The sequence below is a fragment of the Dendrobates tinctorius genome, unplaced genomic scaffold (assembly GCF_039654945.1).
Source record: "Dendrobates tinctorius isolate UK_male_01 unplaced genomic scaffold, ASM3965494v1 ptg000164l, whole genome shotgun sequence".
Classification (NCBI taxonomy): Eukaryota; Metazoa; Chordata; class Amphibia; order Anura; family Dendrobatidae; genus Dendrobates; species Dendrobates tinctorius.
The window spans coordinates 2,098,826-2,126,787 of record NW_027361831.1 but is presented as its reverse complement, the minus strand read 5'-3'; the positions used below and the strand labels follow the sequence as shown (position 1 = coordinate 2,126,787).

General features: G+C 44.4%; 1 protein-coding gene across 1 annotated transcript in view; it reads left to right on the top strand.

Moving 5' to 3' along the window:
* Positions 1-305: 305 nt before the first annotated feature.
* The window catches only part of LOC141052982 (uncharacterized), a 159,443-nt gene continuing 131,786 nt past the window's right edge, over positions 306-27,962 (top strand). Inside the window, 4 exon segments of the mRNA XM_073550310.1 lie at positions 306-446; positions 8,014-8,252; positions 8,336-8,433; positions 8,632-8,722. Of these exon segments, the coding sequence (XP_073406411.1) occupies positions 8,219-8,252; positions 8,336-8,433; positions 8,632-8,722 (223 nt within the window). The 5' untranslated portion in view covers positions 306-446; positions 8,014-8,218.

Sequence of the window (27,962 nt, the reverse complement as noted above, 5' to 3'; positions counted from 1 at the left end):
ACAATGCTCCACCCTGTCCACACATAGTCCCTATCTATCTCGTTCACATACAGATCTGACCCTGTCAATCTTGTACACACACGGCTCCACCCAGTTCATGAATGGCCCATCCATGGTCTCCTTGCACACACACTGTTCTGCCCCATCCACTTCACAACCAAATTGCTCCTCTTCATCCACCTCACACACGGCTTTTCTTTTTTTTTTTTAGTGTTTTTCTGTTTGTCTGTTACTGAGCACAGTGTGTATGGGCACCTACATATCACTTTACCACTAGAGGTTTGTGGGTCCTTGTTTGGATATCTTGTGTTAATACACTGCGGGTGTGGCCCCCCGGGGCTGTGCACCTTTACCCACCCAGCTTACCCCAGACTGGTGTTAATCACAGTCAGACATGGCTCCTATCTCTTCTCCTGCCAATATGAGGCCTTGGTGAGCACAGAGAGGTGAGTCACTGGGGTCCGGGACCTTCCACATTGGGGGCACAGCTTGTGGTGGTCGGACGGCTCTATCACCCCAAAAATGTTACCCAAGTCCCTCATGTGTTATACGGGTATAGTAATAGTGGCGGCCATGTGTTCATTATTCACAGTGTGCTGACGCACCGTGTGTATATGGCTGTATATTGGCCGCAGCGTATTTGCACCTGTACAGATAAGGCCACATGCACACAGTGAGTATTTGGGGAGTTTTCTACCTCAGTATTTGTAAGGCAAAACCAGGAGTGGGACAGTCAGAGGAAAAGTGTAATAGAAACACGTCACCACTTCTGTATTTATCCCCCACTCCTGGTTGTGGCCTACAAATACTGAGGTAAAAAACTTGCCGAATATTCATCGTGTGAACGTGGCCTCATAGTGCGGGGAGCGGTCTCTGAGCTTTCTTGTATCGATCACATGACACAATCCCAGGTCCTGTGCGCACAGAGCAGCCATATATGTGGAGTGCGGCTCTGCAGGTGGAGGTAGGTGCTGGAGATTCCCCATTACTGGGCACAGGGGGCAGTAACCCCTTCATTACTGGGCACAGGGGGCAGTAACCCTTTCTGTACTGAGACAATTGAGCGTATTTTTGTGTTGCCATTATCTAAGAATCATATCTCTCATTTTGTTCCTATTCCATTTGAGCTAATTATTAAAGACAGGAAAAAGGAAACACGTATTACTCACATAGTACAGCGCCACTTTCTTGGCCCCCACACACAGTATATTTCCACAGTAAAGCCATGCCCACACATAGTATAATTTTGCCACAGTACCACCATCCCCCCGCACACAGTATAATGTTCCCACTGTACCGCTATTCCCCCACACACAGTATAATGTTCCCACAGTACCGCCATCCCCCCCGCACACAGTATAATGTTCCCCCAGGACCACCATCCCCCCCGCACACAGTATAATGTTTCCACTGTACCGCCATCCCCCGCACACAGTATAATGTTCCCCCAGTACCGCCATCCCCTCACACACAGTATAATGTTCCCCCAGGACCACCATCCCCCCCGCACACAGTATAATGTTCCCACTGTACCGCCATCCCCCCCGCACACAGTATAATGTTCCCCCAGGACCACCATCCCCCCCGCACACAATATAATGTTCCCACTGTACCGCCATCCCCCCGCACACAGTATAATGTTCCCCCAGTACCGCCATCCCCTCACACACAGTATAATGTTCCCCCAGTACTGCAATTCCCCCCGCACACAGTATAATGTTCCCACAGTACCGTCATCCCTTCACACAGTATAACATTCCCCAGTACTGCCATCCCCCCACACACAGTATAATGTCCCCACAGTACCACCATCCCCCCACACACAGTATAATGTTCCCACAGTACCGCCATCCCCCGACACACAGTATAATGTTCCCCCCAGTACCGCCATCTCCCCCATACACAGTATAATGTTTCCATAGTACCGCCATACCCCCGTACACAGTATAATGTTCCCCCAGTACCGCCATCCTCCCACACACAGTATAATGTTCCCACAGTACCGCCATCTCCCCCACACACAGTATAATGTTTCCATAGTACCACCATACCCCCGCACACAGTATAATGTTCCCCCAGTACCGCTATCTCCCCGCACACAGTATAATGTTCGCCCAGTACTGCCATCCCCCCACACACAATATAATGTTCCCCAGTACCATCCTCCTTCCCACACACAGTATAATATTCCTACAGTACCGCCATCCCTCCCGCACACAGTATAATATTCCTACAGTACCATCATCCCTCCCGCACACAGTATAATATTCCTACAGTACCGCCATCCCTCCCGCACACAGTATAATATTCCTACAGTACCGCCATCCCTCCCGCACACAGTATAATATTCCTACAGTACCATCATCCCTCCCACACACAGTATAATATTCCTACAGTACCGCCGTACCCCATGCGCACAGTTTAATATGAGTATAAATCAGCTGTCATGCAGGGAATAATGTTGGCTCATCGCCAGACTCAACATCAAAGTTGGGGACGCAGCATATGAAGTAAAGGTAGTGCATGTCATGAAGGGGTTAAAATTACACACCAGAAAGGCTTGTATAGGGCGCTGGTCACACATAGGTGGCGCAGTGTGTCTGGCTTACAACCTATTAGTGACACCCATATTATTAGATTAGGCAACTGCCCAGCACTATATAAGTGCACCCCATGAGGACAGACACCCGAGTTTACAAGGCCAACATTGATGGGCTCGGCTGCACCCGGAATAAAATTATCGTGCAAAAACCTAAATATAATATATATGAGGTATTGGTAGGTTGTTACTCCTAAGCAATCCCCCTCCATGAGTCGGCAGGCTGGGAGTGGTTGTCTCCTCAGTATTTTGCTCCTGTGTTGCCGCCATCTTTATTATATGGCTTTGCTGCATCGTGTGCATTAGTTCTGAGATCTCGGCAGGTAAATGCTGTTTCCCTTTGTTGCTGCGTTAATTCTTGGATTTTGGGGGAATGTTAATTCCTCTTTTTGTGTCTTTTCCTCTAATGTTGGTGCAGATGTGAAGCAGCGTATTTAATAGCACAGAACAGCTTGGCTTCTGCGCTAACAATACAGCGGTGGATTTTATTTTTCAGTCTTCACATAGAAATCTATAGAGAAAATGCCCCAAAACTGCACAGGTCAGCGGCGTCTCTAGACAAAGCATTGCAGGAATTTTCATGGAATCACACCCACTTTGCTTAGACATTTAGGCCGTGTTGGAATATGTTTGGTGCTACAACTCCGTTCCAGTCTGAGTGTTTAGTTGCTAGATTCGTATGCTGTTTATAAAGTTAGAACAAAAAAAACTCTCATAGATTCACACAGGGAGAGCATGTGACTGTATTTCCTGTTTTTCATGTGTCTGTGTATGAGAGAAGCAGCCTGCTGTAGATGATGCACAGATAGAGACACACAAATGATTTATTCCTGATCTATTAAGCTTATCATATATTGTTCCTGAATAAAGAAGCTCTGTTGTCACATGCTTGGAGAGTATCCTGAATAATCCGCTGCCATCAGACTCACACTGTCAATAAGAGCCTACATGGAGGCTAGTACTGCACATAGGGAGACTTATCTAATATATAAAGCTCAAAGTGTGTGTGTGTATGTATGTATGTGAGTATGTCCGGGATACGCATCCGCACCGTCGCAGCTACAGCCACAAAATTTGGCAGTCACACGTCTGGACCCCGAGAGCGTCCTAAGCTATGTTGTGAGGCGAAATTTTAACCCTGTGCATTCCAATTCACCAACCAATTTTGCCCCTATCTACATAATGGGGAAAAAGTGTGTGCATGTCAAGCCCCGCCCCTCATTATGATGTCATAATGGTTGCCATGGCGACGCTGATTCATCATAGGTTGCAAGCCCCGCCACTCATTATGATGTCATAATGGTTGACTATGGGATGGAGGATGTGTGATGGGTATATGGGCACTGGACTATGGGATGGAGGATATGTATGACAGGTATATGGGCACGGGACTATGGGATGGCGGATATGTAATAATAATAATAATAATAATAAATTTTATTTTTATAGCGCCGACATATTCCGCAGCACTTTACATGTATGATGAGTATATGGGCACGGGCCTATGGGATGGTGGATATGTTTGATGGGTATATGGGCACGGGACTATGGGATGGAGGATAATTATAATTTGTTATAACTAACCACAGTTAGTTACTATGCCCGGGCAGCGCCGGGCTCTTCAGCTAGTACTGTATATAAAAGGGACTGAATGGGGGCTCATACTGTATATAGGGGGTTGATTTGGTTTCATACTGTGTATACGGAGCTGTCTATGGGCTCATACTGTATGTAGGGGTTTTGGGGCTTATACTGTGTATAGGTGGGCTATGGCTTTGTCGGGGCTCATGCTGTATATAGCAGGGGCTGTGGCTGTGCGGGGGCTCATACTGAGTATAACGAGCTGTGTGGGTTTATACTGTATATAGGGAGATGTGAATTCTCCCATTATTAAGTGATACAATTAATATTAATATACTATAATTGATATGTTAATATTACTAAAGAACAGAATTAATTTCCGCCTATTGGTTCGGTCTCCACAACAATCATGGTCTCTCATGAGGCCCCTTGGGGAAACCTAGTTGCCCCTCTAGAGACTTCTACGTGAAGTCTAAAAAAAAAAAAAAAAAAACACAAGAAACACCTGTAAGAAACTGCAGAACCAAAAGCTTTTCTGGACCCTGAAAACCACATTAAAAACACTGCTTTAAATCTTTACCAAAAACGCATCAAATAAGGAGAAAGGCATAAAAATTAATCATAGAATCGTAGAGTTGGAAGGGACCTCCTGGGCCATCTGGTCCAACCCCCTGCTCAAAGCAGGATTCGCTAAATCATCCCAGTCAGATGTCTGTCCAGCCTCTGTTTGAAGGCTTCCATTGAAGGACAACTCACCACTTCTCGTGGCAGCTTGTTCCACTCATTGATCACTCTAACTGTCAAAAAGTTTTTCCTAATATCTAATCTTTGTCTCCTCCCATTCAGTTTCATCCCATTGCTTCTAGTCTTTCCTTGTGCAAATGAGAATAAAGTTGATCCTTCTACAATGTGACAGCCCTTTAGATATTTGTAGACAGCTATTAAGTCTCCTCTCAGTCTTCTCTTTTGCAAGCTAAACAATCCCAAATCCTGCAACCTTTCCTCATAAGACAGGGTTTGCAGACCGGTCACCATTCTGGTTGCTCTTTTCTGAACTTGCTCCAGTTTGTTGATGTCTTTTTTAAAATGTGGTGCCCAAAACTGGATACAATATTCCAGATGAGGTCTGACCAAAGAGGAGTAGAGGAAAATAATGACTTCATGTGATCTAGACTGTATGCTTCTGTTAATACATCCTAGAATTGCATTTGCCTTTTTTGCTGCTGCATCACACTGTTGACTCATATTCAGTCTGTGATCTATTAGTATACCCAAGTCTTTTTCACATGTGCTGTTTCTTAGCCCTTTTCCTCCCATTCTGTATATGCTTTTTTCATTTTTATTGCCCAGATGTAGTACTTTGCATTTTTCCATGTTAAAAACCATTCTGTTAGTTGCTGCCCACTTCTCCAGTTTATTTATATCTTTTTGAGTCCTCTCTCTCTCTCTTCTCTAGTATTAGCTATCCCTCCTAGCATTGTGTAATCAGCAAATTTAATCAGTTTACCCTCAATTCCTTCATCTAAATCGTTGATAAAGATGTTGAACAATACAGGGCCCAGGACAGAGCCCTGTGGTACCCCACTTGAGACATTCTTCCAACTGGATGTGCAGCCATTTACGACCACTCTTTGGGTCCGATCACTAAGCCAGTTATGAATCCACATAACAGTGCCTTGTCCATTCCATACTTAGTCATTTTTTCAATAAGGATTGTATGAGATACTTTGTCAAATGCTTTGTTGAAGTCAAGATATACTATATCTACAGCATTTCCTTGATCCACCCAATCATTGATTCCGTCATAGAAGGAAATTAAGTTAGTCTGACATGACTTATTAGTTACAAACCCATGCTGACTCTGTTTAATCACTTCATTCTTATCCAGGTACTGACATACATGTCGTTTAATAATTTGTTCAAAGATCTATCCTGGTATAGAAGTCAGACTCACCGGCCTATAGATGCCTGGGTCCACCTTCTTCCCCTTTTTGAAGATAGGAACAACATTTGCTCTTCTCCAGTCTTCTGGGACTTCTCCTGTTCTCCAAGAATTTTCAAAGATTATGGAGAGGGGTTCAAAAATTTCTTCTGCTATCTCCTTCAGTATTCTGGGGTGTAATTCATCTGGACCTGGAGACTTGAATTCATTTAGGTTAGCTAAGTGTTTCCTCACTATCTTTCTGTTTATAGATATCCTGGATTCTTCTATTCCCTTAATAGGACAGTGAAGAACAGTTGATGTTACATTTGCTTTCTGAGAGAAAACAGATGCAAAATAGGAATTTAAAAGTTGGGCCTTCTCAGAAGATTGTTATTGTGTAGTTTGGTGCTGATCCTGCAGAGAACAAAAACACAGCATTTTTCAGCATGTGAACCCGACCTTACAGATGCCGAAAAACCGGATGTCATATAGTGACGCTACATAAAGATGATAAAGTTCTGACTGCTCTGCCTGTGAATAAGCAAAAAATAATCCACATGAAGCCATGGCCGGGGGACCACCACAATACAGGGAGACTACAGTACACAAGATGAGGTGCAAACAACAAAGGGTTAATTTATTTACAGGCAAGGAATGCAGTGTTAGGAAAGTGTAAACAGGGGTATGCAATGATATAAAACAATTTACAAAAGTGATATTCTCTAGCTGGGCCGTACAACTGGCATGATGCACCAACTATTACAGATCAGTGTATTCTTTCAAAAGGCAAAACAATACAATAAAGTACAGTATGCTGCTACTCTAACTGTAGCCTGACTGGCCGCTGCTAATTCGGCCACACGGCTACCATGCTTTGTCTATTGCAGCCTATCCTAAGCCCTAAACATGTGCGCACACGGGGTTAACACTCACGGTAAAGTTGGTGTCTCAGTTCCTTCCTGGGGGCCCTCTGCAGTTCTCTGCAAGATGATGCAATGTCCTCCCTGGAAGCTCTGTGCAACGTGGTCTTGTCCTCGTCTGACGATTCCCAACCTGTTCCTAGAAACAGTGAATTCCCTCTTCTGAATTCCTTCCTTGTAGATCTTCGTGGCTCCTCGCAGTAACACAGGAAAACCACCGTCGTTATCCCCAGAAGGGTATACACAATCCCATAAGTTCAGTCAATTCTAAGCTGCACGTTTTTCTCCTCACGTCAGTCTCCTGCAGACTCCCTGCTCCAAACACTCACTTGGAAAAGCAGACCCTCCCCTCTCCATAGATGGAAGAGCAAACCAAAGCAGTCTTTTGAAGGGTAGAATAGAATGTACCATCGCATCAGCCAAGGGGGTGCTGTCTCTTAAAGGGACAGCATGTCTCTGCTGTCATAGCAATGTCAGCCCTTTAAATGACAGGTCGCAGCCACATGGTTTGTCCCTCTTTCTGGTCTATAAAAGTTTGGAGGTATTAGCAGGACACAGTCAATGGCAATATTTAAATAATTAAATTGTAATGATCGGAGCTAGCTCCAGATGCTGCACTTACACACAGATGTCAGCTGTGTAACACAGACGCTATATGCCTGATTCAGACGCGAAAACAGATTACAGCCCAGGGAACACAGGAAACATTCATGCTTGTGGTGATGGAGTCAGTGACGGACTCTGGCAAGATATGTTTCTAGAGCCGTAGTAGAAGTTGAAGATGTCATCCTCATCATGAAGTAGTTATTTCTCATGTCACGTGTAATGAATATCTCCTGCAGTATTGCTAATGCCGATTCCAGTGTCGGTAAATGAGACAAGAATTAGCGTTATGGAAGATGAGTCTATGAGAAACGTATTTAGCTGCCGACTCCGAGGAAGAAACTGCTTGTTGTCTGTTGTCTAAAATATATGTTTTATTTGGTTAGGTTCCCTGCCAGTCTCTTATTTCCTGGTGGGTCCAGATGAACCTGTAACCCTTACTGTTACTGTTCAGTGGCCCTATGAAGGGATTGGGGTGACAACAGTATCATTGTATTTGTCAAGTTCGTATAACGTCAGGATGTCACCGTCTATTTCTCCATGGAGGAGTAGGAGAATTTAGAAGGACACACAGATTTGTACAAAGACGTCATGATGGAGGTTCCCCGGCCCGCTACATCACCAGGTAATAGACAGGACTAAATACACATGACTTACAATTATCTGTATGTTAAAAATAAATTCAGTCCCTGTATGTGTTTCCTCCAGATCTCTCCAGTGAAATGACAACACCAGAGAGATGTCCCCATCCTCTTCTTCCACAGGACTGTAAACAAGAAGATCACAATGTTCCTCAGGATGATCAGGTAGATGGAGAGAAGGTGTCATGATATCTCCCCTATGATGTGTAGATGGCTGTGAAGGTCTTGTGCTCAGTCTTGTTTTATCCACCAGTATTATATGTTTTATACTTGTGTAATGAGAACGGTGGAGGTGGCAGGATTAGAGCTGATCATAGATGGGACTTCTCCATCTGTCTGTGACTTTTACAACATTTGTTTCAGGACAAAGATCTGACCCATAATAATACTACAGAGACATATGTGAGGAGTGATGAGTGGTGTAAAGAGGAGATTCCTACATATGACGACCCAGGTGAGTAGAAACCACTAAATGCAGAGAAGTCGCAGATTCTTCTCGGTCACTGGCTGTGGCTGCTTTATTAGTGCTGTAGTCCAGCCGTATCACAATCAAGTAGTCACCATTAGAGTTGAGCGACTTTTGGTTTTTTAGGGTCGAGTTTCGTTTTGTGAAACCCGACTTTTCCAAAAGTCGGGTCGAGCAAGATCGTCCGATTATAGGGAAAAGTCGGGGTCGTCCCGAAACCTAATGTAAGTCAATGGGGAATAAAAGTCGGCAGTGAGCGGAGGACAGGAAACACACCTACAGTGCCCATTTGAATGCCAAAAGCATCAATTCTTCTTACTTAAGCTTGTCAACCTTAATTAACTTCATAATACAAGTTACGCACTGAAAAATGGGGATTATTTGGCTAAAGTTGTGGGGGGGGGGGGCTGGCTCCAGGTTTTCATGTGCCCTGGGCGAAAGAGCGCCCCTTTAACACATACCACAACTCATCATGCTCCGATACGGCAGAGAAATGGCGATATAGTACAATGAAAAATACTTCACTTTTTACATCTCATGACGAGGCCCATCTATTTCTCCATACAGAATCATTGGTCCCATATAATATTTGAAACAGTATATGATGAGCTCCACATAATGCTACAGTATATGTTGGTCCCCATGGATGAAGCTCCACTGTCTTATGGGCCCAATTAATGCTCCAAACATAATGGGCCCCATTTCTAATGCTCTAGTGTATAATGGGCCCTGTAAATGCTGCTCCAGTGTCTGATGTCCACCTTTGGAATGTTCCAGTGTATGGTGGGCCCCATCTATCATTCTCCAGAGTATAGTGCTCCCCAAAAATTGCTGTCCCAACATTGAAAACAATCAAATAAGTCTCCTCGCTAGGGAATCCCTGTACTAGTCTGGACTCCTCGTCGTCCCCATCTTCCATCTCACTGCACAGTATTTCAACCTTGCAAGTGCTGTGATCCTGAGCAAGCAGGGGGGGCCCACTCGTTGGCGACGGCACTGGCACAGGGCCCCTGATAGTACGGTGGTGTGTCTGATGGCGGGTGGGCCGAACCTGCACTTTCATCTGCAGCTTCCTCTTTGTCACCGTGTAAGATGGAACTGTATATGGGAAGGGTAACCTGAGTTTCATCAGGGTCAGATTCAGGCCGTGTAGCGTGCGAGGGGAATGTAGTGGTCTGGGTCAATGTACCAGCAGATTCATCGAGCAGTGGCTGGGCATCAGGGCACTTGTGTCGCCCCCAGGAGTACGGTAGCCACAGTGGCATTACCTTCCTCCTAGGGAGTGTGATGTCATGCTTGGGAGCAACGAAGGATCTCTCTAGCAGGTTAACTGATTGGGCGGCGTTATTCCCACGAGTCATGACCCTCCAAACAGCGTTCATGAAGGCAAAGTGTTTGTTTTACGTGGGCAGTATGGTTGCAAAGCTGAACCTTAAAGGAATGTCCAGAAGGGCACCACCAGGAGTGGAGACTACGGTTTAATTCGACTCCACCTGGGAAACCTCAACCATGCAAGCTACAGAAAAGATGCACAGATTGCAAGCTTAATTCCGTTAACGAACGAGACTCCGTCATGCCCCGCGGTCCGAGTCCGGCTTACTAGAGGGACACGTGAGGCTCTGGCACATGAGATTGGCCAATAACTGGTGTGTCATGCCCTTACATGTCCGTGGCTGCATGTGCGCTACACTGAAAAGGCCAGCGTTTGTCGCTTACAGGTGAAGATAACCCGCTGAACAACGTTAGTGATGGGGATCTGTGATTACAATTATTACCCGCGAATGCTGATTTCCCAGTAAGTGCAGGTCAACCGCAGTTCCAGAATTAGGCCTAACCGTCATTCCTGAAAAAATGAAAAACTTACGTGTGCAAACCACAGGTGCTGTAGCTTGCTTAACAGCTCGCCAGCCGTTCTCAGGCCCAGTATGGATTACACGTGATTGCACAAAGGTGAGAAAGGGTAGCGTATCCCCGGATAACATGTATGGATAGCGTACACATTCAAAATATATGTCTATACATCAGGAGGCAGGCTCAGACGGTGTTAGGCCCAGTATGGCTTGCAGGTGATTGCACAAAGGTGAGAAAGGGTACCGTATCCCCGGATAACAAGTAAGGATAGCGTACACATTCAAAATATATGTCTATACATCAGGAGGCAGGCTCAGACGGTGTTAGGCCCAGTGTGGCTTGCAGGTGATTGCACAAAGGTGAGAAAGGGTACCGTATCCCCGGATAACATGTATGGATAGAGTACACATTCAAAATATATGTCTATACATCAGGAGGCAGGCTCAGATGGTGTTAGGCCCAGTATGGCTTGCAGGTGATTGCACAAAGGTGAGAAAGGGTACCGTATCCCCGGATAACATGTATGGATAGCGTACACATTCAAAATATATGTCTATACATCAGGAGGCAGGCTCAGACGGTGTTAGGCCCAGTATGGCTTGCAGGTGATTGCACAAAGGTGAGAAAGGGTACCGTATCCCCGGATAACATGTATGGATAGCGTACACATTCAAAATATATGTCTATACATCAGGAGGCAGGCTCAGACGGTGTTAGGCCCAGTATGGCTTGCAGGTGATTGCACAAAGGTGAGAAAGGGTACCGTATCCCCGGATAACATGTATGGATAGCGTGCACATTCAAAATATATGTCTATACATCAGGAGGCAGGCTCAGACGGTGTCAGGCACAGTATGGATTTGACGGCCCAGATTACACAGCGGAGGAGCAGGGAGAGGTAAAGATTGCAAATGCTGGGGCCCTGCCCAAGCAAGGGGGGCCCACTCGTGGGCGTCGGTACTGGCACTGGGCCCCTCATAGTACAGCGGTGTGTCTGACGGCGGGTGTGCACCACCACCGTCAGAGACACTTGATTGCACTATGAGGGACCCTGTGCCAGTGCCCGCGCCCAAGAGTCGGCCTACCCACCTGTCCAGGGCAACAGCACTCGCACGGTGTCGTGCGCTAGGTGGTGACCCCGGCCATGGGGGGGGAGGCAGCACAGTTAGGGAGTTTTAGAAAGTGGCATATGTTGATGTTGGACATTCAGCTGATGCAAAAGGCGAAATAGGTGAAGTCCCAGGAAGAGGTGGACCAAAGCAAGCCATTTTTCTGTCACCCTATGTGTCATCAGGGGAAGGTGGGACAAAATCCTTGGAAACCCATGCATGGTTCATTTTAATGAAGGTTAGATCATCCACATTTTGGGTTGACAGACGGGTCCTTTTTTCTGTCAGGATTGATCCAGCTGCACTGAAGACTCTTTCCGATAGGACACTTGCAGCTGGGCAAGCGGGCTCCTGTAAGGCATATTGGGCCAATTCAGGCCAGGTGTCCAGTTTAGCGGCCCAATAGTCAAAGGGGAATGACCTGTGTGGGAGAACATCGATATGGGAGGAAAAGTAGTTTGTAACCATAGTTGACAACTGCTGTCTCCTGTCACTTTCCATCGATGCAGTATTACCAGTTGTGTGAGCGGTATTTGAAAAATCAGTCCACAACATTGTCATGAAACCCCTGTCTCCAACGCCACTTCTGCTGTGTGCACCACGAACACCTCTGCCAAGCTGCCCCCGGCCCATACGGCTCGTGTGAGAACCATCACCGCTGCTGTGTGCTGGGAATGCCTCAAGCAACCGATTTACCAGAGTTGCTTGTTTATTAGCCAATATTAGGTCAAGGTTCTCCTGTGGCATGATGTTTTGTAATTTGCCTTTATAGCGTGGATCCAGGATGCTAGCCAACCAGTAGTCGTCATCGTTCATAATTTTGGCAATGCGGGGGTCCCTTTTTAGGATCTGCAAGGCATAATCTGACATGTGGGCCAATGTTCCCGGTGTCAATGATGCACTGCGAGTGCTGGTTGGAGGAGCACTTTCTGGCAAATCCACATCCCTCCAGTCACGCACAAACCCTGTACCAGACCTTGCCACGCCAACATTTTCACTTGCCCCACGAGATGCATCCTCCTCCCCTAAGTAATCATCCCCATCATCCTCCTCCTCCTCTTCTTCCTCCACCTCGTCCAGGAGAGGTCCCTGAGCAGACAATGGCTGAATGTCATCAAGGATTCCCTCCTCCTCTTCCTCCTCATCAACATTGGCTGCAGACGCCTGCTCCTTAAGGTGCGTCAAAGTTTGCATGAGCAGACGCATAAGTGGGATGCTCATGCTTAGAATGGCGTCGTCTGCGCTTACCAGCCGTGTGCATTCCTCAAAACACTGAAGGACTTTACAGAGGTCTTTCAGCTTCGACCACTGCACACCTGTCAACTCCATGTCTGCTCTCAAAGTGCCTGGCCGTGTATCCTCCCACAAATGCATTATGGCCTGCCTCTGCTCGCACAGCTGCTCCACCATGTGCAGGGTGGAGTTCCACCTTGTTGCAATGTCGATAATGAGGCGGTGGTTGGGAAGGTGGAGCAATCGCTGCAGCTTCTGCATACGAACGGAGTGTACAGGCGACCGGCGGATGTGCGCGCACAGTCTTCGCACCTTCTGGAGCAGGGCTGTTAACTCCAGATAATTTTTGAGGAAGCACTGCACCACCAGGTTCAAGGTGTGAGCCAAGCAAGGTATGTGGCTGAGTTTTGAAAGGGCTATGGCTGCCACAAAATTACGGCCGTTATCACTAACTACCTTGCCTGCCTCAAGATGTACACTGCCCAGCCATGACTGAGTTTGTCGCTGAAAGTACTCGGCCAGCACCTCGGCGGTGTATCTGTCGCCCAAACACATCATCTGCAACACAGCCTGCTGACGCTTTCCACTAGCTGCTCGATAGGGGGACACATCGTGTGCAACAGTGGCAGCTGCAGATGGAGTGCTCGCACGACTGCGCTCTGTGGACGAGCTTTCGCTTCTGGAGGAGGAGGAGGGTCGAACGCCTACAGCCAACTGTTTCCTATACCGTGGGCTAGGCAGCACTGTCCCACCACCGCTGTCCCCTGTGGACCCTGCATCCACCACATTAACCCAGTGCGCAGTGATGGACACGTAACGGCCCTGGCCATGCCGACTGGACCATGCATCAGTTGTGAGGTGCACCTTTCCGCTCACTGACTGCTTGAGTGCATGGACAATGCGGTCTTTCACATGATGGTGGAGGGCTGGGATGGCTTTGCGAGAGAAGAAGTGGCGACTGGGTAGGTCATAGAGTGGTACTGCATAGGCCATGAGTTCGCGGAAAGCTGTGCTTTCCACCAACCGAAAGGGCATCATCTCAAAGGAGATTAGTTTGGCAATGTGGGCGTTCAAACCCAGTGTACGCGGATGAGAGACTGAGTACTTTCTTGACCTACTCATAGTGTCTGGGAGGGTGAGCTGGACTTGAGAGCTGCATATGGTGGAAGTAGCGGTGGACAGGGCGGACTGAGAGAGGGTTGATGATGGTGATGGAGTTGGTGTTTTTTCTGATGGCCTAGAATCAGTCTTTCGTTGATATAACAGTGGGATTCCCTGACTGCTGTGGCCTTGCAACGACACCTCAACATTTGCTGCTGTGCTATCCGGTGGGCTTACAGTGGGGGAAACAATGTAGCGTTGCTGACTACCTTTGTTGTGATCAGTTGCACATGTGGCACTTGAGGTTTGGTGTTGTGTCCACGCTTGCAAGTGCATGCTGGTTAAATGTCTAAGCATGCAACTGGTATTCAAATTTTTCAGATTTTTCCCTCGGCTAAAGGTCTTTGCGCACTTCTTACAGATAACCTTGGCCTGATCATGAGGATTTTGTTCAAAAAAGTGCCACACTGCACTCTTCCTACTTTGGCAGACATTTTGCGGCCTAGCACGCTGTGATCTTTTGACCCTCTGGACAAGCTGTCCAGCAACTCTTTTGATGTTTGGAACCTGTCTTTGGAGTGCTCCGGGCCTGCCAGATAACAGCTGTTGCGATGTCGATGTCTGCTGTGGATGCTCCTCATCTGAGCTATTGGAAGCAGCACCCTCTTCCCCCAATGGATGCCAATCTGGGTCAACAACTGGGTCATCCATCACCTCCTCTTCTATGTCATGTGCACCTTCCTCTGTGTCACCGTGTATGGTGGTATAGTGTGCGGGAAGGGGCACCTGAGTCTCATCAGGGTCAGAATCTGGCTCTGTACACTGCGAGGACAATGTAGTGCTCTGAGTGAATGTACCAGTAGAATCATCCATCAGCGGCTGTGCATCAGTGCACTCCATGTCAGATTCATCTTGGCCTGGGTAATTCACCATTTCACTTGATAATCCAGGCATGGTATGTGAAAACAGCTCCATGGAGTAATCAGGAGTATGGCCTGCGTCATCCTTCAATCTTGGTTGGGGTGAAGGACACAAGGAAAGGTGTGGTTCATGAACATGAGCCTCCAATGACGACTCAGTGCTTTTACTCAGGCTCAACACCTCCTGCATTCGGTCCTATTTTGCTCTTGCCACTACCATCAGATCCACCACCAACACCATCATTACCAGCTGCCAACCCCCGCCCAATTCCACGGCCTCTTCCACCAGCCTTCCTCATTTTTGGTAGAAATGTAGACAAAATCCAACAAACTATATAGTAATGTAAAACAAGGTACAAGGTGTCTATAGGACAGGGGAGATTTTGAATTTCTGCAGACACTTGTGGACACTGGACACTTTTGGATTGTGTGAGGCCCACTGAATATCTGAGCGCTCTGTCACAGGCTCGATGGCAGAGCTGTGACCAAAGTCACTAGAGGATAAGGGAGATTTTTAATTTCTGCACACACTTGTGGACACTGGACACTTATGGATTGTGTGAGGCCCACTGAATATCTGAGCGCTCTGTCACAGGCTCGATGGCAGAGCTGTGACCAAAGTCACTAGAGGATAAGGGAGATTTTGAATTTGTGCACACACTTGTGGACACTGGACACTTATGGATTGTGTGAGGCCCACTGAATATCTGAACGCTCTGTCACAGGCTCGATGGCAGAGCTGTGACCAAAGTCACTAGAGGATAAGGGAGATTTTGAATTTGTGCACACACTTGTGGACACTGGACACTTATGGATTGTGTGAGGCCCACTGAATATCTGAGCGCTCTGTCACAGGCTCGATGGCAGAGCTGTGACCAAAGTCACTAGAGGATAAGGGAGATTTTGAATTTGTGCACACACTTGTGGACACTGGACACTTATGGATTGTGTGAGGCCCACTGAATATCTGAGCGCTCTGTCACAGGCTCGATGGCAGAGCTGTGACCAAAGTCACTAGAGGATAAGGGAGATTTTTAATTTCTGCACACACTTGTGGACACTGGACACTTATGGATTGTGTGAGGCCCACTGAATATCTGAGCGCTCTGTCACAGGCTTGATGGCAGAGCTGTGACCAAAGTCACTAGAGGATAAGGGAGATTTTTAATTTCTGCACACACTTGTGGACACTGGACACTTATGGATTGTGTGAGGCCCACTGAAAATCTGAGCGCTCTGTCACAGGCTCGATGGCAGAGCTGTGACCAAAGTCACTAGAGGATAAGGGAGATTTTGAATTTGTGCACACACTTGTGGACACTGGACACTTATGGATTGTGTGAGGCCCACTGAATATCTGAACGCTCTGTCACAGGCTCGATGGCAGAGCTGTGACCAAAGTCACTAGAGGATAAGGGAGATTTTTAATTTCTGCACACACTTGTGTACACTGGACACTTATGGTTTGTGTGAGGCCCACTGAATATCTGAGCGCTATGTCACAGGCAGAAATTGGCTAGTGTATCACAAACTACAAGGTGTATGTAGAATTGGGCAGAATAGGAATCTCCCTAGAGTGCAGGTCTGTAAGAACGGAACATGTCCTCGACTTATTCTCACAGAGTGACACACTGATAGCTTCACTGTGGCTGTGATAACAGCCGTTACACGGTACTGTGTGAGGAGCGTACACCGCTGTATGGTGTGAAAAAATGCACGCTCAGTACCTCAGCAGGACAAAAAAAAAAATTGGGATTGCTTTTAAAAAACAGTTTGCGGAGCAGTGGGTAAACAGCAATGCAGGAGTGTTAGGAAGCCTTAGAAGGCAGCCCAACAACCAACACCACTGATACACCACTATATAGCCTCCCCTTGCACTGCACAGTGACTGGTGTGTTGTACAGGCAAAATCGCTAGCAGCAGAAGCAGTTTTTTTTTCTTCTCAGCAGGACAAAAAAAAAAATTGGGATTGCTTTTAAAAAAGCAGTTTGCGGAGCAGTGGGTAAACAGCAATGCAGGAATGTCAGGAAGCCTTAGAAGGCAGCCCAACAACCAACACCACTGATACACCACTATATAGCCTCCCCTTGCACTGCACAGTGACTGGTGTGTTGTACAGGCAAAATCGCTAGCAGTTTTTTTTTCTTCTCAGCAGGACAAAAAAAAAAAATTGGGATTGCTTTTAAAAAAGCAGTTTGCGGAGCAGTGGGTAAACAGCAATGCAGGAATGTCAGGAAGCCTTAGAAGGCAGCCCAACAACCAACACCACTGATACACCACTATATAGCCTCCCCTTGCACTGCACAGTGACTGGTGTGTTGTACAGGCAAAATCGCTAGCAGCAGAAGCAGTTTTTTTTTCTTCTTCTCAGCAGGACAAAAAAAAAATTGGGATTGCTTTTAAAAAAGCAGTTTGCGGAGCAGTGGGTAAACAGCAATGCAGGAATGTCAGGAAGCCTTAGAAGGCAGCCCAACAACCAACACCACTGATACACCACTATATAGCCTCCCCTTGCACTGCACACACAGTGACTGGTGTGTTGTACAGGCAAAATCGCTAGCACCAGAAGTAGTTTTTGGTGTCTTCTTCCCTGCCTAACGCTCTCCCTACAAAATCAGCAGCAGCAGCAGCTCTCTCTATTCTGAGATCAGCATGAGTAACATGGCGGTCGGCGTGCACGCCCTTTTATACCCCCTGTGACGCCCACCAAAGCAAGCCAATCACTTGCATGCCCTTCTGAAAGATGGTGGTGACCCGTGCCTATGTCATCACGTTGCCCACAGTGTCCGTGGATCCTGATTGGCTGAAAAAGAGCGCAAAACAAACTTTTGAAACGTGACTTTGGCGCGTAAGTCGCCGACCTCGTGGCCGACCTCATCCTAGGGTCGGGTTTCGTTTCATGAAACCCGACTTTGCCAAAAGTCGGCGACTTTTGAAATTTTTCGACTCGTTTCGCTCAACTCTAGTCACCATGCTGCCACTAATCCACTTCTTCCTGCTCCATCCTAAACTGGCCCTGTTGCTTTGGGCATTGATGGAGCTTTTTCTGGAGTGAAATCCATTTCAGTCAGAATGTAAAAGCTGCAGAATCCACGCTACCTTCAAGAATTAGACAATGTAGTCCCTTAGCTGCTCAGATCTCTAAACTACAAAGTCAAAGGATGGTGTATGTAGAAAGTGCTGACCTTTTAGAAAATCTTGTTAAGAAAAGTTTACTCTACATGGTGATCCCCCTAAGAGAAAGCGGAGGGTAATGACACTGTTGCATTCCTAGAATCCTGGCATCTTACTGAATAAATCTACCTTCTCTCCCTTCTGTGCTTCTGAATCTGCTCGTAGGGTCCCTACAAGACCAAGTCCAGTGTTTCTGGCCAAACTTCGCTTTTATGACCATTTGTTTCTTTTACCCTGAATTCTATTTCTACAGATTTCCTATGTCTAATATGTCTGATTGTGGGATGTGTCACTGCCTTCTCTAGGAGTCTGCAGTTCCCTGGTGGTCTCACATTTAGATGTCAGACATAAGGCAGAGGCAATGGGAACTTTTACTAAGGACACGTTAGGATTGTATTATGTTAGTAAGTTCTCTTTAACCCCTTTACCCCCAAGGGTGGTTTGCACGTTAATGACCCTGCCAATTTTTTCAATCCTGACCACTGTCCCTTTATGAGGTAATAACTCTGGAACGCTTCAATGGATCCCAGGGATTCTGACATTTTTTTCTCATGACATAGTGTGCTTTATGACAGTGGTAAAATTTCTTTACTGTGGCTTGTGTTTATTTGTGAAAAAATGGAAATTTGGCGAAAAGTTTGAAAATTTTGCAATTTTCCAAATTTGAATTTTCATGCCCATAAATCAGAGATATGTCACACAAAATACTTAATAAGTAACATTTCCCACATGTTTACTTTAAATCAGCACAATTTTAGAACCAAAATTTTTTTTTGTTAGGGGGTTAAAAGTTTTTTTTCTTTTGAGATCACATTTGAAGTCGCTTTGAGGGGTCTATGTGATGGATAATACCCAAAAGTGACACCATTCTAAAAACTGCACCCCTCAAGGTGCTCAAAACCACGTTCCATAAGTTTATTAATCCTTCAGGTGCTTCACAAGAATTTTTGGAATGTTTAAAAAAAATTATTTAACTTTTTTTCACAAGAAATTTACTTCAAATCCAATTTGTTTTATTTTACCAAGGGTAACAGGAGAAATTGGACTGCAAAAGTTGTTCGATTTGTCCTGAGTATGTTGATACCCCTTATGTGGGGGTAAACCACTGTTTGGGCACAAGGCAGAGCTCGGAAGAGAAGAACCACCGTTTGACTTTTTCAATGCAGAATTGGCTGGAATAGAGATCAGGCGCAAGTTGCGTTTGAAGAGCCCCTGATGTGCTTAAACAGTGGAAACCCCCCAATTCTAACTACAACCCTAACCCCAACAAGCATAGTAACATAGTTATTAAGGTTGAAGGAAGACTTTAAGTCCACCTAGTTCAACCCATATCCTATCCTAACTTGCCCTAACATGTTGATCCAGAGGAAGGCAAAAAAAACCCATGTGGCAAACAGTAAGCTTCACATTGGGGAAAAAAAATCCTTCCCAACTCCACATACGGCAATCAGACTAGCTCCCTGGATCAACGCAATATTAAGGAAACTAGTGGATATACCCTGTAATATTATACTTTTCAAGAAAGGCATCCAGATCCTTCTTAAACTTTATTAGGGAATCACTCATTACAACATCATATGGCAGAGAGTTCCATAGTCTCACTGCTCTTACAGTAAAGAATCCGCGTCTGTGAGTATGCTTAAACCTTCTTTCCTCCAGACGTAGAGGATGCCCCCTTGTCCCCGTCACAGGTCTAAGAGTAAAAAGATCATTAGAAACGTCTTTGTATTGTCCCCGCATATATTTATACATTGTAATAAGATCACCTCTAAGCCTTCGATTTTCCAAACTAAATAACCCCAAGTGTAATAACCTGTCTTGGTATTGCAGACCCCCTTAGTTCCCTAATAACCTTGGTCGCTCTTCTCTGCACCCGCTCCAGTTCAGCTATGTCTTTCTTATACACCGGAGACCAGAACTGTGCACAGTATTCTAAGTGTGGTCGCACTAGTGACTTATATAGAGGTAAAACTATGTTCTCCTCATGAGCATCTATGCCTCTTTTAATGCATCCCATTATTTTATTTGCCTTTGCAGCAGCTGCCTGACACTGGCCACTAAATGTGAGTTTGTCGTCCACCCATACACCCAGGTCTTTTCCAGTGACCGTTTTGCCCAGTGTTTTACAATTAAGCACATAATTATACATCTTGTTCGGTCTACCCAAGTGCATGACATTACATTTATCCCCATTAAAGCTCATTTGCCATTTATCAGCCCAAGCTTCTAGTTTACATAAATCCTCCTGTAAATATAAAATTGTCCTCCTCTGTATTGATTACCCTGCAGAGTTTAGAGTCATCTGCAAATATTGAAATTCTACTCTCTATGCCCCCTACAAGGTCATTAATAAATATGCTAAAAAGAAGTGGGCCCAAAACTGACCCCTGTGGTACCCCACTGCTAACCGTGACGCAGTCCGAGTGTGCTCCATTAATAGCCACCCTGTGTTTCCTATCCCTGAGCCAGCTCTTAACCCACTTACACATATTTTCCTCTATCCCCATTGTTCTCATTTTATATATCAACCTTTTGTGTGGCACTGTATCAAAAGCTTTTGAAAAGTCCATGTACACCACGTCCACTGCATTCCCTTAGTCCAGTCCGGAACTTACCTCTTCACAAAAGCTTATCAGATTAGTCTGACAGGAACGGTCCCTTGTAAACCCATGTTGATATTTGGTCGTGAGGTTATTCTTCTCCAGATACTCCAGTATGGTATCTCTTAGAAAACCCTCCAGGATTTTACCCACAGTTGAGGTTAAACTTACTGGCCTATAATTTCCAAGCTCAGTTTTTTCCCCTTTTTGAATATTGGCACCACATTTGTTTAACGCCAGTCCTGTGGTACAGACCCTGTTAATATGGAATCTTTAATGATTGAAAATAATGGTCTATCTATGACTGTGCTTAATTCCTGCAGTACTCGGGGGTGTATCCCATCCGGGCCCGGGGATTTGTCAATTTTAGTGATTTTTAGATGCCTCCGTACTTCCTGCTGGGTTAAGCAGGTGACATTTAATGGATAATTTTTATCCCTGATCATGTTATCCGTCATGGAACTTTCTTGTGTAAATACTGTTGAAAAAAAGTCATTTAGCATATTGGCTTTTTCCTCATCCTCATCCACCATTTCACCCAGACTATTTTTAAGGGGGCCAACACTATCATTTTTTAGCTTCTTACTATTTATGTAGTTAAAGAATATTTTGGGATTATTTTTACTTTCTCTGGCAATGAGTCTCTCTGTCTCAATCTTTGCTATTTTGATTTGCTTTTTACAGAAAACCCTAACTTTAGCCCCAACCCTAACCTTAATGGGAAAATGGAAATAAAAATATATTTTTTTTTAAATTATTTTAAAGTGAAGTTTGATTTACTATTTATGGCGGTCTTCATGTTTGGCAGCTGTCACACACTAAAAGACGCTTTTTATTGCAAAAAATAGTTTTTGCATCACCACATTTTGAGAGCTATAATTTTTCGATATTTTGGCCCAGAGAGTCATGTGAAGTCTTGTTTTTTGCAGGATGAGTTGACGTTTTTATTTACCATTTCCAGACACATGACATTTTTTGATGGCCTTATATCCTGATTTTTGGGAGACAGAATGAGCAAAAACCAGCAATTCGTGAATTTCTTTTTTTGCGGGGGGGGGGGGGGATTTACACCGTTCTGCGTGTGGTAAAATTGATATGGCAGTTTTATTCTTCAGGTGAGTGCAGTTACAGCGATGCCTCATTTATATCATTTTTTTATTATGTTTTGGCTCTTTTATATAATAAAAACTATTTTATAGAAAAAATTTGTTTTTGCACCACTTTATTCTGATAGCTGTAAGGGTATGCTTCCATGCTGCGCACTTGCAGTGCTTTGGATGCAGAGGAAACCCCGCTCCACCCAAAGCACCTCCCCCTGTTGTACTCGCGGTGATACCGCATGTGCTCATTGAACACATGCGGAATCACCACATCCCATCCATAGACTGGTCCACAATAAAGAAGATAGATATCCGGCACCGTTATGTCGAAAAATTACCCTGATGGCTTGCACATGTAATCCTTAGTCCACAATTGCAAACAACACCTTAATCCCTGGTGGAACGGGTGCTCAATGCTATGTGGAAAAAACAGCAAACTTCATAATGAATGGAGAAAAAATAGGATGGCACTCACCGTTCATTAAATCACTTTATTTCATGTACATCGGGCATAGGCATTGGCACGGGAACAATGTGCTGATAGATGGACAACAGCCGTTTCGCGCTAAGTGCGCTTCAACAGGTCCTATGCTCAGACTGTGGGTAGTGAACATTTTAACACATGTGTGCACATTAACTCCACCCCTTCACCTGAGCGTGTCTATTCACTCTTTCACCAATAAAAACATTTTGATAAAAAAGACAAACAAAAAAACATAATATTCCTGACAGCACGGCATTACCTAAAAATATTTGATCTCATCTATTCAAAGAAAAACAGCTATATCTACCTTTTCATTTAAACCAAGTGGACCTGTGGCTTTGGTATGACGGATCCATCTAGCTTCCACCTGTAATAGACGCTTACCATGATTCCCCCCATGCTGTGGTGCAGAGACTCTTTCAATACCGGCAAACCGCAATGCCTCAGCATTCCCACCATGGAATTTCCTCATATGTTCTATTAATCTGGGAATTCCCTTTCCTGTGCTAATGGAATTGAAATGTTCCCTGAACCTGATATAAAGAGGCTGAATAGTGTTTCCAATGTAAAAAAAAAAAAAAGCCGCATGGGCAGAATAAAACGTAAACCACAAAAGCCGTTTCACATGAAATAAACTCTTTGACCTCATGATACACTGATCCCATTTTCACAGTTTTTCCACTCAATTTGAAAGGTCACCAGGAACAATTTTTGCATTTATAATTCCCTATTGGACTACTAGTTTCCAACTAATTATCTCGTTTATTTAGATATCTATTCTTGAACAATAAATCCCGGAGATTAGTGCCCCTGTTAACCACGTCCAGAAGATCCCTATCACTTTCTAGAAGGTGCCAATTCTGCCTGATTACTGTTCTAATATTTCTGTCCATCGTATTAAAAGTAAAACTAAAGACCAAAACGTTTTTCTTTTTTTTGTTTCTTGTTCTGCTCATCAATGGCAGCTGCATCATTGACCCTTTGTACAGCGGAATCTAAGACAGATGCAGGGTAACCTCTCTGTCTGCACCTGCTATGTAAATCACCGGCTTGTTTAAGAAAGCCTTCCTCGTGACTGTTGATTTTTTTCAGTCTGAGGAATTGGCTGAAAGGCAGAGAGTTTTTTACATAATGAGGGTGTGCGCTATTATAGTGCAGTAGGGAATTAGTTGCAGATGGTTTTCGAAAAACCTCTGTGTGTAAAACTCCGTTATCCAATAATAATCTGGCGTCCAAAAAATCTATCTGAAAACCCCATTTAAATAGGGTCTATTGCCCCTGTCTCCTCTTCATGGAAAGTAAAAAAGACAAAAAAAAGTCTGGGATAAAAGACCAGATGTGTCCCACGTTGAGGGAGAGGATACGTGGAGGCGACACTCGCACGTGCTCGCCTGTTGTTGGTTTGGTGAAATCGGACCCTTTCAGTAGGGTCCGTTGCCCCTGTCTCATCTTCATGGAAAGTAAAAAGACAAAAAAAAGTCTGGGGAAAAAAGACCAGACGTGTGTGCCTCCTAGGACACTAAGCATGAACTGATTCCACCGGCAATCGAGGCAAGGGTGTATACTGCAGAGGAGGAGCTAACCTTTTTTTCATTCACTTAGTGTCAGCCTCCTGGCAGCATTAGCATACACCCACAGTTCTGTGTCCCCCAATGAACTTCTCGGAGAAAAGGATTTTACGGTGAGTTTATCACAAAAATCCATGTTTCATATAAGGACCTAGCCCTGGAGAATTCTCCTAGTGCAAGTTACCTTATCCTATAGATGTACTAGACCACAATTCATGGTTGAAATCCTCTAAATGTCACACACTGATTATTATCATAGGTTCTGCTTATACGGACACCCCAGGAGCAGTTTGGTATGTGTTCTTCCCTTCGCTTTCCTCTCCTTCTTACCCTCGTTCCTCACCATTTGTGCACTGCTGGTTGCCTTATATTAATTAGTGATATTATCTTGATATATCTATATATGAAATTGTTGTAGTTATTATTTTTATTAATAATTGGTTTACTTAGTGATACCTTGATCATTGCAATGTATTGATGAAGGTCATTTTTTTGACCGAAACGTTTACCTTGACTGCAATAAATTTTATTTTACTACTCTGATCCCTCACCCACCTTGTCTTACTGTGACGTTCAATTGAAAGCTGCAAATGCTGTCCCAGACCCCGATACCTCATGCCTGACTGATTGCTGCAGTGCCATGCTGCAATTTGTACTGTGGGTGAATTGAGGCCACTTTCCTGGTGTCTGTCCCTCATTTGATGCAAAAATAACGATTTATTCTAAAAAATAAACATATAATATAAAAATATGTGTGTAATTAACTTCCCCCTTATAATCTAAAAAACCGCACAAATAGTGCAACTAAATAACGCAAAATGAACAATAAATTAAGGAGGAAGCGGATAAACTAATATAAAACCCAACCGCTCCCCCACATAACAATGTGTAAAATTAGGTACACATAAATGCACCTTAAATTGGCAGAAAAATTATTCTCAATTCAAATAGCGCACATACCTATTCTGCTCCCCTGCTTGACTTCCTTGTAATCCAATAGTGAAGCGGCGTGGATAGAAAAAATTATAATCACGAAAGGACCTGGGTAAATGTTGCAAGATGGTCACCTTTAGTGATGTCCAAAATACTAACGGGCGATGCTCCGGCCGGTAGCAATCGCCCTGTCCACCGCTAATATTCCACCCGTTGACAGAAGGGCGAGAAGCGGAGGACGCTGTTTGGAGCCGGCAAGGTACAGGACCTTGAGTGACGTCACGCAAGGTCCTGTACCTTGCCGGCTCCAAACAGCATCGCCCGTTAGTATTTTGGACATCACTAAAGGTGACCATCTTGCAACATTTACCCAGGTCCTTTCATGATTATAATTTTTTCTATCCACGCCGCTTCACTATTGGATTACAAGGAAGTCAAGCAGGGGAGCAGAATAGGTATGTGCGCTATTTGAATTGAGATTAATTTTTCTGCCAATTTAAGGTGCATTTATGTGTACCTAATTTTACACATTGTTATGTGGGGGAGCGGTTGGGTTTTATATTAGTTTATCCGCTTCCTCCTTAATTTATTGTTCATTTTGCGTTATTTAGTTGCACTATTTGTGCGGTTTTTTAGATTATAAGGGGAAGTTAATTACACACATATATTTTTATATTATATGTTTGTTCTTGAAGAGAGACAATATTGTGGGTATCACTAGCGCAAATAAACATTTTTTAAGTAATTTTTTAATATCATTCAGATAAAAGGTGGCATTATCTGTTAATTTGCAGCTGTTATACCCTCACGCAGCGCCACTGTTTTTTATAAGTGTTTTTTATAAGAATTTTTCATTTATTCTAAAAAATAGTTTTTATTGTATAAAAGCGCCAAAACATAAAAAACGACATAAATAAGCTATTGCTGTAATCATACTGACCCGAAGAAAAAACCTGCATTATCAATTTTACCACACACTAAACAGCAACACCCCCCCCCAAAAAAAAAAAAAAAGAAATCCCTGAATTGCTGGTTTTGGTACATTCCACCTCGCAAAAATCGGAATAGAAAGTGATCAAAAAACGCCATGTGCCCGAAAATGGTACCAATATAAATGACAAAAAATAGAGAGATCCAGCGTTGAATGGATTGGCTAAAAAATAATAATAATAATAATAATAATAATAATAATCTTTATTTATATAGCGCCAACATATTCCGCAGCGCTTTACAGTTTAACAGTTTCAAAACACAAGTCATAAGTAACAACGCTAACAATACAATAATTAAAGCAAAATAAGACGAAATAAGACGACCCTGCTCGTGAGAGCGTACAATCTACAATGAGGTGAGGGAGATACAGAGTACAGGTGTGTATTTACAATGGTGTATTTACAATGAAGGTCCAGCCATCTTGCGGGAGTGAAGGATGGATGGAGATAGTGAATGGGCTACGCACGCACACTTACACAGAGAATAACTTTGATTAGTGAATGTGATAGGCCGCTCTGAACAGGTGTGTTTTGAGGGAGCGCCTAAAACTATGCAAATTGTGGATAGTCCTGATTTCTTGGGGTAGAGCATTCTAGAGGATAGGAGCAGCACGGGAGAAGTCTTGGAGTCGGGAGTGGGAGGTACGGATTAGTGCAGAGGTTAGTCGAAAGTCGTTTGCAGAGCGCAGCGATCGGCTAGGCCGATAGACAGAAATGAGAGAAGAGATGTAAGGGGGTGCCGCACTGTGGAGAGCTTTGTGGGTGAGAACAAGTACTTTGAATTGGATCCTATAATGAATGGGCAGCCAATGTAAGGACTGGCGAAGAGCGGACGCGTCCGAGTACCGATTACCCAGATGGACGATCCTGGCTGCTGCATTGAGTATGGACTGGAGAGGGGATAGCCGAGTGACGGGGAGGCCAATTAATAGAGCGTTGCAGTAATCCAGGCGAGAGTGGATCAATGCAACTTTTATTATGTGGTTACTTAAAAAAGGGAAAATTTTCCACACATTTTATAAAAGCAGATAAAGCTCCATATAGGTGATGACAGATCAACGTGTTTCGACTTGAGTCTTTGTCAAGATCTGACTACTTTTTTAAGTAACCACATAATAAGTTATTTTTTAGCCAATCAATTCAACACTGGATATCTCTATTTTGTGCACTTTTTCTGGTTGCTCTGCCTGGATCCTTGCAGGAAGATGGCTTTTGTTCTAGGAGACATCAGACATTTGCGGTAAGCTGACTACGCTTGTTTTTCAATAACAATACATAGTAACATAGTAACATAGTTATTAAGGTTGAAGGGAGACTTTAAGTCCATCTAGTTCAACCCATATCCTATCCTAACTTGCCCTAACATGTTGATCCAGAGGAAGGCAAAAAAACCCCATGTGGCAACAGTAAGCTTCACATTGGGGAAAAAAATTCCTTCCCGACTCCACATACGGCAATCAGACTAGCTCCCTGGATCAACGCAATATTAAGGAGACTAGTGTATATACCCTGTAATATTATACTTTTCAAGAAAGGCATCCAGTCCCTTCTTAAATTTTAGTAGTGAATCACTCATTACAACATCATATGGCAGAGAGTTCCATAGTCTCACTGCTCTTACAGTAAAGAATCCGCGTCTGTGAGTATGCTTAAACCTTCTTTCCTCCAGACGTAGAGGATGCCCCCTTGTCCCCGTCACAGGTCTAAGAGTAAAAAGATCATTAGAAAGGTCTTTGTATTGTCCCCACATATATTTATACATTGTAATAAGATCACCCCTAAGCCTTCGATTCTCCAAACTAAATAACCCCAAGTGTAATAACCTGTCTTGGTATTGCAGACCCCCTAGTTCCCTAATAACCTTGGTCGCTCTTCTCTGCACCCGCTCCAGTTCAGCTATGTCTTTCTTATACACCGGAGATCAGAACTGTACACAGTATTCTAAGTGTGGTCGCACTAGTGACTTATATAGAGGTAAAATTATGTTCTCCTCATGAGCATCTATGCCTCTTTTAATGCATCCCATTATTTTATTTGCCTTTGCAGCAGCTGCTTGACTCTGGCCACTAAATGTGAGTTTGTCGTCCACCCATACACCCAGGTCTTTTTCAGTGACTGTTTTGCCCAGTGTTTTACAATTAAGCACATAATTATACAACTTGT